General features: G+C 42.8%; 1 protein-coding gene across 1 annotated transcript in view; it reads right to left on the bottom strand.

The window, feature by feature from the left end:
• ttyh2 (tweety family member 2) overlaps positions 1 to 14,883 on the bottom strand; it is a 135,638-nt gene that overhangs the window by 42,074 nt on the left and 78,681 nt on the right. Inside the window, exon 5 of the mRNA XM_048555650.2 lies at positions 12,280 to 12,375. Coding sequence (XP_048411607.2) covers positions 12,280 to 12,375 — 96 coding nt within the window. The remainder of the gene's footprint in view (positions 1 to 12,279; positions 12,376 to 14,883) is intronic.

The raw sequence follows: 14,883 nt of genomic DNA, 5'->3' as shown, positions 1-14,883 counted from the left end.
CCTGCATAATTTTTTACTTTTGCAGGATTCTACCCCGGAAACAAGTATTCAAAACAAAGGATGTCCATCATCCCTTACTCCAATGCTGATTCACTGCAAGAGCTAGTACCTTACTCTCATTCTTATGACCTTTCTTGTGAGCGTATAAGCATTTATTCCAGTTCAGTTGTATGATGCTGATCTGCATGTTGCAAAGCATACAATTTTGGAGGGGTTTTTTGATTACTATTTTGGTAGTTTGTAAAAATATTCCTTAGATATTGGTTAGGCCACTTCTGGAATACTGCTTTCAATTCTGGTCTCCCTGCAGGAGGAATGAGGTTGTTAAACTTGAAATGTTGCTGAAAAGATTTACAAGGATGCGGCCAGAGTTGGAGCATTTGAGCTATAAGCAGAAGCAGAATAGGTTGGGGCTGTTTTCCCTGGAGCGTTGAAGGCTAAGGGGTGACCTTATGGAGGTTTATAAAATCATGAAGGCCATGTACAGGATGATTAGGCAAGGTCCTTTTTTCCAGGGTAGCTTTAAAACCAGTAGACATAGGTTTACAGCAAGAGGGGAAAAATTTAAAAGGGACCTGAGGGGCAACTTTTTCAGGCAGAGGATGGTGCGTGTATGGAACAAGCTGCCAGAGGAAGTGGTGGAGGCTGCTACAATTACGACATTTCAAAGGCATCTGGATAGGCACATGAATAGGAGGGGTTTAGTGGGATTTGGGCCAAATGCTGGCAAATGGGACTAGATTAATTTAAGATATTTGTTAGACTGAAGGCTCTGTTTCCGTTCTGTATATCTCTAGAATGCTGTGAGGTGATCAGCTGGGTACTCGCCAAGCAGTTGTGGGTTTGTTCATGAGAAGTGGTCTCTCATATAGGCAGGAATTTTTAAGGTTTGACCTTCTGAATTTAAGAGTTGGCAGGAAGGACAATTGACTTTAGGGGAAACCAGGATCAGTGAGGGTTCCCTCCCCTGACCATCATATACCTCCAGCTGTTGGAAGCACAAGTCAACAATTGAATTCTCTGCAACCCTTTGCTTAGCCCAGCCAACACTGAAGTGGTTACCAAGTCTCCTACAAAGTAAGATCTATTGTTTATACTTGCCATGATTGACAAAACATGGCACAGCACTAATAATTACCTTTAACCAAATATATTGCACTAAAATCCACAAGATAAACACAGTGAAAACTACAATTTGCCAAAACCATCAAAGCAGTATGTAGAACAAAAACCACTTTGATCTGTTCCTAAATTAGATTACATGCAGAAACAAAAATGCCCACAAAGTTATCAATGATACAAATTAATTTAAAATAAACAGAATCAGGCCACACAGGATTCAAAGTATCCTCTTTTATATGTATTTGTTAAACAGGATTTTGGATGAAAGAGAGTCCTGGTGACATTCCAATGTGATAGTTATATGTTGGTCAACACAACTGTTACCCACTGCACAAAGCCCAGTTGTTCATTAGGCTGAACTGAAATGGAAATGAAGGTTGGCAGCTAGGTTTCGTAAATAAAGCCTGGATGTAAAGAACATTATAGCTCAATAACAGGATTTAAGACATTCTCAAATAGCATTTTTAAAGTCATTTCAGAACAACCTGTAACTTGGTCAGAGGTTTACAGAATTATATTTTAAGTCAAAAAGCTTAAAATACACAAAAAAGAAAATAGTGTCGATGCAGAATCTAAAATCCCAAACTGGTCAATTACCTTTCAGAAAGATTTAGTTCAATAGAATGGTGTATATTTGATGATTACCATTCTGGTTTTTATCAGCAAGTTCAGTCATCTTCACCCTTCCCGTTCAAATCCTTTTCCTTGGCCAGGAACTGTTTCATGATTCAATTGAACTTGGCTTCCTAAAGAATTCTTGCAAATATCATTTAACCTCATATCAAAGGCACTGATAATATGCATCAATTAGCTGGCCCCAGCATCAAACCATTCTGAGACTTCCATTGATGAGATCAGAAATTGTAGCTGCTTGAAATTGAGAAAGCAGCAGTGCATTATCTCAAGAACATCTACTGAATCTCAAGTCAATGATTCATATATTGATGTAGTGAACCATTTGATTCAAATTCCAATTATTTTCCAGCAATGGGAAAAAGCCCACAACAACATCAAGAATTATGAAATGTAGATTAGGATGATAATCATATCTCTCAGATTATTCAAGGTACCTCAACCACATACAAATGGATCATGCCATGACAAGAGTCAAAAATTTACTGAGTAATCCTCAAAGATCCACTGGTACCAATAGCTTATTCTCTGCTGCCTCAAGCGTTCTCCGATTACATGTTAAGGTATGACTTGGCATGGCATTCGTTTCATTCGAGTCACAGCAAGAGAGAGAGACAGGCAGAAACAGAGAGGGGTTGCAGGGAGAAAGAGAGGGGCAGAGAGAGACTGAGAATGTGTTTGTGTGTGTGTGAGTAAGTGATTTGTTTTGGAGGAGAATTAAAGTATAATAATTTTTGCACAGATCAAAAGAGAGTCAGGTTTTCCCAAGAAAACATAACAGAAGAGCCTTTCTGTGACTGTTAATTGTTAGCTTTAGTTTAGCAAATACTGATGCACTAAAAATAAGAAGCACAACTGGGTTTAAGAGATAACATGTTTCGGGCCTAGACCCTTCTAGACCGGAAATGTCAGCTTTTGTGCTCCTAAGATGCTGCTTGGCCTGCTGTGTTCATCCAGCTCCACACTTTGTTATCTCGGATCCTCCAGCATCTGCAGTTCCTATTATCTCTGGGTTTAAGAAATATCTGATCAAGCCACATATTATTCTAATATTTCATCCCAAGGCATTGCTCACTGAGAATGTATTCTCAGTACTTACATTTTCTGAAATGAACACAGAAAAACCAAATTCTCTGGTTTTTCAGGTGCCTTAACAAAACCTCTGCAATTCCCACACTCTACTAGTTGTATGCCAGACAGCATTGCCATGGCAAAGTGCAGCTGAACTTCATGTATGCATAAACGAAAACTCAATTGTTGAAACATTTGTATGGTGTTGGCTAGGTCACACAGTACTACAGCAGCAAGGAATGAAAGCTTAGCTTGACACTGCTCACCTCACTATGCCACTAAGCTCACAAATTCAGTCAGTTTTGTTTGTCATGCACTTAAGGAGCTTTTACCCTGAGCTGTAATAAACTCCAGCTTGGAAAGCAGCACAATGCAAACCTCCCAGTTGCATTATCTCCATCCATTAACTTTATTATCAAGCATCACTCAAAAATGCTGACTGGAATGATGGAGATGCATTTTCTGTACACATTGTAGGGTTCATGTTTTCATATTGGCATTTGCATTTATGCCAGTAACAATATGCCATAATTAACATTATGCTACATTTCATTAATATCATTCATATAACTATTAATCAACAATATTGACGACTGAACCAGCTCAAAGCATTTAGAATACCAGAAGTGGGGATAGGTCTGTTAATACATCACAAAATCTCACAAAAATGAATGAGGTGGAGGTGAGAAAGCCTGGCAGGGAGAGAGCTGGGTGTTTGCTAATACCTGCATTATAGTAATGTGAAAGCAGTATACAGTTTAAATGTAGGTTCCTCACTTGAACTGAACGCTGCTGAATGTGTAAAGTTCAATGACACACAATGAGAGAAATACCATAATAAAAATTATACTTCCTAATAAATTGTAATTTCTCTTAACCAATGAACTTAGGATTGGAAAACTTTACACAAATAATGTTTTAAGATTTGTTGGAAGGCATTAGGCTGTTGTATGATGAGATGCTGATTCCCATGTGAAAATGGTGAAACACATTAGCCAGCTGAACCCTATCACACATTCTAGCAACATCTGTGTATTATGTGGACAGTAATGGAACAGTATTTTATCATTTGAGCTGTTTTGTAACAGCTATAACTTTTTAATTGAATTATGTGATGTCAGTTTACAAAACATGTATTTATCCAATTTCATATGATTATATAGGTCATGTAGGTAGAAATAAGCCATTCTATCCAAAAATGTCATGCTTTATACTTCACTTGAGCCTCCTTTCTAACTTTCCTCATCTAAAACTTACCATCATAACCTCCACCAATTCCCTTTCCCCTCAAATGCTTGCCTAGTTTCCCATTAAATGCATCCATACTATCCACTTCAAGCATTCCCGAGAGGGTGATGAGTAACTGAAACTTGAAACCACAAGGCAACAAGCTTTTTTATATTCCCTTTTGGATTTCTTGGTGATGTGCATCCTCACTGTATCTTCTCAAAACCTGTCATAATTTTAAACACCTTAACGAGGTCACCACATAGCCTTTTTATAAGAGAAAAGCGACACAGACTGTCAACCATTCCGGATACAGATCCTTGGAAAACAGGTGACGGGTTTAGTTAGAGGATCTGGATCGGCGCAGGCTTGGAGGGCCAAAGGGCCTGTTTCTGTGTTGTAATTTTCTTTGTTTCTTTGTTTATACAGCCACACATTTCTGGCATGATTTGGGTAATTTTTTTTGCACTTTCTCCAATGCCTTTAAATCCTTTTCTTACTACCATGTCTGGTCAAACCAGGGTTAGATACATGTGATAATGGTAACTGCAGATGCTGGAAAATTCCAAGATAATAAAATGTGAGGCTGGATGAACACAGCAGGCCAAGCAGCATCTCAGGAGCACAAAAGCTGACGTTTCGGGCCTAGACCCTTCATCAGAGAGGGGGATGGGGAGAGGGAACTGGAATAAATAGGGAGAGAGGGGGAGGCGGACCGAAGATGGAGAGTAAAGAAGATAGGTGGAGAGAGTATAGGTGGGGAGGTAGGGAGGGGATAGGTCAGTCCAGGGAAGACAGACAGGTCAAGGAGGTGGGATGAGGTTAGTAGGTAGATGGGGGTGCGGCTTGGGGTGGGAGGAAGGGATGGGTGAGAGGAAGAACAGGTTAGGGAGGCAGAGACAGGTTGGACTGGCTTTGGGATGCAGTGGGTGGGGGGAGAAGAGCTGGGCTGGTTGTGTGGTGCAGTGGGGGGAGGGGACGAACTGGGCTGGTTTAGGGATGCAGTAGGGGAAGGGGAGATTTTGAAACTGGTGAAGTCCACATTGATACCATTAGGCTGCAGGGTTCCCAGGCGGAATATGAGTTGCCGTTCCTGCAACCTTCGGGTGGCATCATTGTGGCAGTGCAGGAGGCCCATGATGGACATGTCATCTAGAGAATGGGAGGGGGAGTGGAAATGGTTTGCGACTGGGAGGTGCAGTTGTTTGTTGCGAACTGAGCGGAGGTGTTCTGCAAAGCGGTCTCCAAGCCTCCGCTTGGTTTCCCCAATGTAGAGGAAGCCGCACCAGGTACAGTGGATGCAGTATACCACATTGGCAGATGTGCAGGTGAACCTCTGCTTAATGTGGAATGTCATCTTGGGGCCTGGGATAGGGGTGAGGGAGGAGGTGTGGGGGCAAGTGTAGCATTTCCTGCGGTTGCAGGGGAAGGTGCCGGGTGTGGTGGGGTTGGAGGGCAGTGTGGAGCGAACAAGGGAGTCACGGAGAGAGTGGTCTCTCCGGAAAGCAGACAGGGGTGGGGATGGAAAAATGTCTTGGGTGGTGGGGTCGGATTGTAAATGGCGAAAGTGTCGGAGGATGATGCGTTGTATCCGGAGGTTGGTAGGGTGGTGTGTGAGAACGAGGGGGATCCTCTTAGGGCGGTTGTGGCGGAGGCGGAGTGTGAGGGATGTGTTACGGGAAATACGGGAGACGCGGTCAAGGGTGTTCTCGATCACTGTGGGGGGAAAGTAGCGGTCCTTAAAGAACTTGGACATCTGGGATGTGCGGGAGTGGAATGTCTTATCGTGGGAGCAGATGCGGCGGAGGCGGAGGAATTGGGAATAGGGAATGGAATTTTTGCAGGAGGGTGGGTGGGAGGAGGTGTATTCTAGGTAGCTGTGGGAGTCGGTGGGCTTGATACATGTACTTGGTTAACGTTGTTTTAAATGAATTTGCTAAACTGTGGTAAAAACTGTTGTAACATGTTGTTGTAAGGTACTTGAAAGTCCTTTTCTTCCTCTTTCCCATTTAAATTAACACCTTCCAAATAATAATTTTCCCTTTTGAAATCCTTACCAACTATTCATTACTACATTTTTCATATCTAGACATTCTCCTATTTTAACCTATAATGAGGAAACAATTATTTTTCTCACTGCTCATGTTAAACTGATTGGCCTATAATTCCGAGTCTCTTCAGTCACCCTTTCTAAAAATGGAGACTACATTAGCTTCAAGCGCCTTTGCCAGACTATTATTAATTACATGCATTGATTTATTTAATTTGTTTAAATATTTTGTAATTGAACAGTATTGGTTCCTTTTACCCTGAAAAACAATTTAGTCAACTCTGGACCTTAATGCTGTATTGAAATTGATAAATGTCAATGACAAACTATACAATTTTAAAAATAAAAAAAAGAAGTGAATTCATGACTTGATTGCTCTAAAGGCAGTTGTTAATGATCTGATGGGCCAAATGGTTGGCTTTTGTGCCATAAATAACTCCATCACATTTCAGGAGTGCCTGAGTTCACTTCCGAATGATCAGAAAGAACGTGTTTGGTCAAAAGACCCATTGACCATTTTTGGGCCACACGTTGATGGTGAGCTTCTTGAACTGTTGCAGCTGGATAGAAAGAGATTGCTGCTGAATTTGCCCTGTTTGCTATGACTAAAATGAATGAGATTCACAATTAGACCATCTCCAATCTCAGATTTGATCATATCCACTTGTAGGTCTAGGAAAATCTTTGTTTTTTTTAAGCAAGAGTTGGAAGTCGGCCAAAATCATTGGGAATAGTCATTTATGAGCCTGGTTTATATTTTATATTGACATTGGATCTTCTCAAGTGGACACTGTAGACATGGAAGTGATTTCTGTGCGATGTTCTCAACAGATCATTTACAACCGTTTGTGGTGGTATCAACGATAAAATACCTATTGAATAGATACTTGTTGAGCCTTTGTATTCCAAACACTCGTCTTCAATTCGTTTTTCTCTTTCTATGTTAGGGCTATCATAAATACTTTAGACACAAGCACAGCAGGATGGTGGAAGCAGGGACGGTAGCAACCTTTAAAGTACATCTTGACAGACACAAGAACAGGGGGCAAAGAGAGGGATAGAAACTGCATACAGGTGATATGTCACAGATTGAAATAAGGATCAGGATTCGGCACAGGCTTGGTGGGCCAAAGGGCCTGTTCCTGTGCAGTATTGCAACATACTGTATTGTATAATAACCTTGTCATCCTGAAATAGACATGCTTCAAGGCCTTTCTGTGATGCATCTATTTCCAACATGGTAAGCATGAAGAGATCATAAGGTTAGTCAGGTCATGGATACACTCGGGTTGTGGTCTGGAATCTCTGGTGGTTCAATTAATATGTTCACGATCCATAAGTTGTAATAACACACAGATCTATGCATGTTGGTGGACCAATGACAGAAGGTCCTACTATATCAAGATGTAAAAGGTTTCAAGTGCCTATCCTGAGAAGTTGTACTAATATTTAATATAGTTAATGCTTAGGATGTCAAACTTGTTTTAAGTAGTTAGGTTATCATGCGTGGACTGTACAACACGATGCCAGTTTCCTGAGTACATCTTTTGGAAGGTAAGTAAAGGGATGATATTTGCACTTCCATGAGTATCAATTCTTGGCATGTATTGCATGTTGTCAGTTCCTTTTGGGGAATTGGATAGAGATAAAGGACTCTATTTTTCTAACCGCATCCATGAGGTGTGTCAAATTGATCACAAGTACTTTCTGACTGTCATCTATAAGCTGTATCATTGTAGTTACCCCTTGGACTTGACTGATTTGCTTGCTTACCATAGGGCATTATGCTGCACTTTGGGTTTCTCTGAGCAATTGGACTTCTTGCACATTTTAACCAAATCTCCCCTTTTGAAACAAAGTTTGTACGTGTCACAAAATGCTACACATTGCTTTGGCAGGTGAGATAAGATTTGGATGTTTTACCCATCTTGTTGACAGATGCAGTAGTCATTGCCGAGTCAAACACCTGCAGACGCTGCTGTCCCATGACAGTTTCTTCAAACTTGTGTCCTTCATCCATTGATGCAGTGTGCCAATGGTATTGTCTTTAGGTTTGTCCAGGAGTGCCATTCAAAAGACCTGATATACTTTGAGACAATGGGCAGTTCCATCAGCCTTTCAGCTAATTTAGCTTTGGTGAAATCACTTTCTGTAGCTTTACTTTGAAAGCTGCCTCTGAAATGGTTTGTTGTTTCACATTGTTGCTGGCAGCATGACATGAACTCAAGCCTGTGCTCCCTGAAGTCGGGTTAATTTTAAACTGATCTTCCAAAAATAGGAAAGTTTTGTCAGGATCTTTATGTTCATCATACCAGTGGATTTTTTTCTTCTCAAATCTTTGTTTCCCAGGGAAATGAGAGGTTTGGCTGCTTGTCCTTCCAAATGGCTGTATTGATCCATGAAGAGAAGATTCATTCTTTCTTTCTGTAAATAAAGTCCTGACAATGGCATTGAAATGCCAATCCATGTTCAGATATTTGCCTTGCATCCTTTTTGTGCAATTTGATGCTTTTCAAATAGTTCCAGTAAATAAAGGATCTTAATTACACCAAAATGCCTTTACCATTATCATTGGCTTCTCTCTTTTGTTACTGTTTTAGAGATTGCTGCTTTCTTTCTTTTAATGTTTACTGTTTTTAACAAAAATAGGTGTTCAATGCCTTTATTTGGTATGCACACCAAAAAATAAGTCAGAGATTTTCCCACTTTTTTTTTAAAAAACTGTTTCTCAGGAAAAATACAACTGTGTACAAGGGTTAATGTATTAACAATATGTGGAAGAATTTTTTTTTTGAGCTTTGAGCTGTACTTCATTTTTAGGATTGCTTTGCCAGATTGGGGCAGAAACTGTAGTTTTTTTTAAAATTGGACATTGCGTAACCTCCCTTTTTTCTCCCAAAAGACACTGTACACACAAGTGTTTCTCCATTTTGGTTGCTGTGCCTCAGTGCAGTTGTAGCCTTCAGTCCCAGTTTTAGATGTGAAATTCAGCTCTGAACTCAGACAAGATAACGGGTGGCAGTTAAGAAAACAGCTTGCCGCAACTGTCATTGCTGCCGACTTGCGGTGGCTAGTTTCTAACACATGCTTCCTATCACCAGCTTCCAGTGCTCACTTACTGCTATTTTGACGTCTTGTGGTTTTCTACGTTAGCCCATGTAACACATACCACAGAGACTAAGGCTTTTATTTGAGACAGATAACTGCAAAAGTATTAATGACTAACTATATACACTGAGATGACACCTTGGATTTGCATATAGCGTGGGTTAAATGCTTACTTATATTATGATTATCCACAGAGTTAATAGTTACACAATATACACATAGTTAACTGGCTGACTGACTTTGTCATTAGCCGGTACAGTAGCTTCTGAGATCTGTTCAATAATTCAACAGTAATCATTCAAGACCTAGAAAGCTATTTTTAAAGGCATAAAAACATAAAAAGAGTGGAAAGGACGGAAATTTTAGTTTGCATTATACTTGTTACAATAGAGTGAAAGCTTCTTAATGCAGTTGAGCAATTGCGTGGCACAGTGTCAAATGGTCAGCACTGCTTCCTCACAGTGCCAGGGATCTAGATTCAATTCCAGCCTCGGGCGACTGTATACATTGAGTTTGCATGCTCTCTCCACATCTATGTGGGTCTCTGCTGGGTGCTCTGATTTTGTCCCACAATCCTAAGATATGAAGGTTAGCTGGATTGTCCATGGTAAATTGCCCGTACCATCCAGGAATGTGCAGGTTAGGTGGATTAGATATAGGAAACGCAAGGTAACAGGAAATAGTCTGGGTCTGGGCAGGATGTTCTTTGGATGGTTAGTGCAGAGTCAATGGGCTGAGCAGCCTCTTTCCACACTGTAGGAATTCCATGATTTAATGCTGATCTTTTCCTTGTTTCAAGACACTGACAGCTGGTATCTAATTTAACGCTGAATGCTTTTAGGCAAACAAACTGCAGGAGGACACAAGATAACAAAGTGTGAAGCTGGATGAACACAGCAGGCCAAGCAGCATCTCAGGAGCACAAAAGCTGATGTTTCAGGCCTAGACCCTTTGAAACGTCAGCTTTTGTGCTCCTGAGATGCTGCTTGGCCTGCTGTATTCATCCAGCTTCATACTTTGTTATCTTGGATTCTCCAGCATTTGCAGTTCCCATTATTTCTGCAGGAGGATACAGGTTGGTCCTCAATAAAACAATATACAGTTTCAGCACATGCACATCTTTTGCAAATTTCTTGAGTTCCTATTATTTTCAGTAACGGGGTTACAAGTATAAACTAGAATGTAAACGTAAATTTTTCAAACTGATTTTGCATGTATACTGCAGCGCATGGCAAAAATTTCCTGTTACATAAATTATTAACAAGAACACTGGCAATTAGATTTTATAGCAGTTGCGGAAATCAGGAGATCAATAGTTATGTGACTGAATGGAAACAATAGCCCTTGGGAACCAGAATATGGGGCAGATTGCTTTTCTGAGCCACTGCTCTGACTTCATCAAAATACTTTTTTCCTGAATTGGCCAAATGCTGTGTAATTTGTAACCAAATATTTCAGTTCCATTAAAGGATGGGTGTGTCACTTACACAAGTATCAGATCTAATCTAACATTGTATCAATGTAACATTTCCAGCAATGTGTGGCATGTGGTTGCAATCAATGTTACAATAATCAGTGTTCTTTTCAATGAAGGTAGAGATAAGATCAGCTTTAAGCTGTTTCTGGCAAAAAAAAATCTGCTGAAGGTAATGTACTCAAAACACTGTTATACAGGTTCACCAGCTTTAAATTTCCACCATTTTCAATTCAGTTATCCTGCAGCTCTTTTCTCTGGGGTCATACCAACTTGATTATGGCTAGAAAGAATATGAAATATGAAAGCATTTGTGAAAGCAAGTTCCAGCTTGCATGGTATAGGCCACAACAGGAGGCTGATGAAAGATGATTTATATCTACGGGAAAATATGTCAACTGTTTCCAAGAAAAGCCATTACTTTTGCAAAAAAGGTAAACAGGTACATTAACATAGAAGTTAACACCCTATTTTTGCTCTAAGTTTCCAGTCATACCTGCCCATTGGGCTGCTGTCTCATTAGAGAGAGACAACTGTTGGTGATTTTTAACCTGAGGGTCACCATGTATCAGAAGCTGGTACAGGTTGAGAAGGAGAGCCCTTCACCCATCCTGTTGGTGTCAACTCTGCAACACAAACCAGCCGTCCAATCAAATGAGCTGGCAGACACTCCCCCCCCCCCCGACCCAACCACTCTCAATATGACACTAAAGTTGATGATAATAGATAACAGCTGGTGAACTGGACTGAAATGATGCTTCCAACATAGAGTCCTACTCCTTGGATGGGAATGCTGGATATGCACTCCCATCATTGACTCCAATTAATTGTCACTTCAGTTCCTCTCCGGCATTTCCACAATATTTCTCTTTTTATCTCTCATGGCACCAAGACTGAAATATAATGAAGAACTGAATGGCAATTTAGAGAATAGCATGGGGTAATTTGGGAATAAACATCTTACACAAAGTACATCATATAAATTTCTCGTTGCCAGACAGTTTTCATTTTAAAACAGGTTTGACTCAACTAGGTAAAAATTAGGCCCATTGTGCCTAATCCTAGCAATTTAAGGAAGGGGTTTCATTTTGTATACTTTCCTAAATGAACATTGTCAATTAGATCTCATTGATGACAAAGTTTATTTGATAAACCAGATGAAAATCATTATATGCTTAAGTGCCATGAAACTAGTATTCAACTTGAAGGTCAATTGTAATGATCCACTGTCCCAACAAAATAGTCAAATCTAACACTTTGCTTGGGTGGGACTATTATCTGAAAATATATCATGCAAAGTATTTCAGCAAAAAAGGAACAGGTGATTCAACATATTTTCCTTGGATCTTCTCAAGAAAACATTGCTATGATCCTATAGGCACCCAGTGGAAACTGACTGAGAATGCAAATTAGTGAAAAGAGAAGCTGTAGCTTCGCCAAGGTGAAGTAAAGGCATCAAAAAAGAAAGCATCAGTATTAATGTTAAGCTAAAAATAAAGTATTTATTTTTATGTAAAACTTATCTTTCATCAAAAAATTTCTGTGTTGCTCTCCAATAGATTATCAAATGATACAAAGCTAATACAATACTTACATGGTGAGAAGCCACCTGGATCGTTTAGCCAGACCTAGGAATGTCACCAGACAAATAAGCAGGTCAATAATGAGGAGCAGAAGATATGACAGCCACCTGAAATGACAGTTGCATTAAGAAAGTTACATGCGTGAAAGTTAAATGCTTCAGATGAAGGTCTTTAAAAACGTGAGTCAACAGCAACCTTTTAAAATTCTAGAAATTATTGAGGGACTGGTTACATGCTTGTGAGATGCAATTCAAGTAATACTAGCTTCTTAAATTTTGAGGAAAAATTCGACATCATAAGACTTAATTTGGCAAGTTAAACACCCAGGTCCTCAAACTAATGCTTCATCCAGAAGATAATAAACTCCAATAATACAGCATTCCTTCCATACAGTGCTGGAATATTATCTGTGATTAAGTGAAATCTTAGCATTAGATTTGAATCAAAAACTTTAATAGAGGGTGAAGTGATCCAAGATATGACATCACCAACGCAGGAAATGACATCACCAACCCAAGGAAACCTAAGCAGATAAATAGAAAGCGGGACATAACACCAGCGCTTCATCGGAGGCTCACTGTTGATGTTACCTAGAATGGTGACAAAACATCTGGGAACAAACCTTCAAGCTCAGTGAACCAGCTTACATCTGGAACAAAATAAAGACCCACTCTCTTGTGGACCAAGAGGAGGAGAGTGCTATCTTGGAGGTGAAAGGGGGATGTCGGGTTGGCTGTGCACCCTTGCGACCAGTGGATCTTAATGCTGGCTTCGGCCTAACGCTGGTTCAGGGAGCAGCCAACCTGCAACGATGGCTGCGGCAAGTGCTCGTGCCCCAGGTCAGGGGGTCCGGAACACCATCCGTGTTTCCGTAAAGAAGGTGGATGAAGGTGCACCTGTAGACCGCACCTTCTTCGTGAAGAGGGTCCTGTTGGACTGTTGTGGGTTCGCTGCTGCGGACATTTACTGCCTGCACGATTTCCCCGGAGGAGGTTTTAACGACGTGACCTTCAGGAGTGCCAAGCTTTGCGAGCGCTTCCTGGAGGTTTTCAAGGAGAAAGGAGGAGAGGGCCCCCTCTCTGTATTGACCGTTGTCCCGCTGTTTGTGATGCCAGCGCAGAGGAGCCGTATGGTGACTGTACATATGTACAACCCGCGTGTGCCAGCAGTTGATGTCCTGACCTTCCTCGGAAGGTACGTGAAGGTGGAAGGGGGCCTAACTGACATCATGGACCCCTTAGGCATCTGGACGAGTAAGAGGCAGGTCAAGGTGACGCTGAGGATGGGCGCGGACGGGAATGTCGTACACCCACCGTCCAGCTTCGCGATCGGCGGGAGCAGGGGCTACCTGACCTATGCAGGGCAATCTAAAGTCTGCCATGCCTGTGGTAGGTCAGGTCACATGGCGGCCGACTGCAAAGCCACCATCTGCAGGAACTGCAGGGAGAGACACCTTGCAAAGGATTGCCCACAAGAGAAACGCTGCAACCTTTGCGGGGAAGCGGGCCACCTCTATAGGGCATGCCCGCGGTGGGGGACCACCTACGCCCAGGTCGCTGGCAGGGGCAATGCAGGGCCAGCCCCCCCGGAGGAGAGGAAGGCACCAGGGCCCAGCAAGGACCCCAAAAATGTGCAGGAGGGCCAGGCCGTGCAGGAGGGCCCAGCCCCGCAGGATGGCCCAGCCCCGCAGGATGGGCCCGAGGCCAGCAAGCACTCCTGCAGGCTCCGATTTCCCCCCCTGACAACCCGGAGTCGATGGAGGTGGCGACAGGCAACCCAGGGGAGTGGACAACAGTCCGGAAAGCGAGGAGAAAGGTGCGTCGACGGGCCCAGGAACCGCAACCATCAGGCGGGAATAGGCAGCTACAGGGAGGCTATAAGAGCTCCTCTGACGAGGGGGATTCGGAAAGGGCCCACCCGAAGCAGAAGTTAAAGATCTCGAGGGGGAAGGAAAGCAGCACCCCGCTTCCAGGTGATGGGAGGCGTCCTGAGGCTCCCTCTGACACCCAGTCAAGTGCCGCTGGAGCACTGGAGGGCCCCCCGGAACTTCCAGGCGGGAAGGAGGAAACAGCGCGTCCCCAGCCTGACCCGGAGCCGGACCCTCCTGCCTCCGCACCCCTGACGGGGGGATGCCACCCGGAAGGCAGCACGGACGGTTTCCTGAGCCCGGAGAGCGTCCAGCAGTTAGCCCGGGCAATGAGCATGAAGGGACAGAAGGAGGGGCTGGACCTTGGACTGGGGGAGGGTACTGCGGTCACTGCCCACAATGGGGGTACGAGTTGCGAGCATTAATGTGCGCTGCATCAAGTCAACCGCGAAATGTGTGTCCACGTTGGCCTACCTGACCACCATCAAGGCGGACCTCCTGTTTCTGCAGGAGTGCGGGATACCGCACCTCGGCAGGTACGGGAAATGGTCCGGCACCTGGACCTGTGGGCCTTCGATCTGGTCGGGGGGGTAACAACTGTTGCTCCTCGGGCCTGGCTATTCTGCTGCGGGGGCGCAACTTCACCATCTCTCAAGTTCAGGTGGTGGGGGGGGCGCCTCCTAGTGGCTGACATCACCTATAGGAACGCTCCCCTGAGGCTGATCAACGTGTACGTCCCAGCGGTACG

The sequence above is a fragment of the Stegostoma tigrinum genome, chromosome 22 (assembly GCF_030684315.1).
Source record: "Stegostoma tigrinum isolate sSteTig4 chromosome 22, sSteTig4.hap1, whole genome shotgun sequence".
NCBI classification, from domain to species: Eukaryota; Metazoa; Chordata; class Chondrichthyes; order Orectolobiformes; family Stegostomatidae; genus Stegostoma; species Stegostoma tigrinum.
The sequence above is the reverse complement of the archived record's forward strand: the minus strand, read 5'-3'. Positions and strand labels throughout refer to the sequence as shown.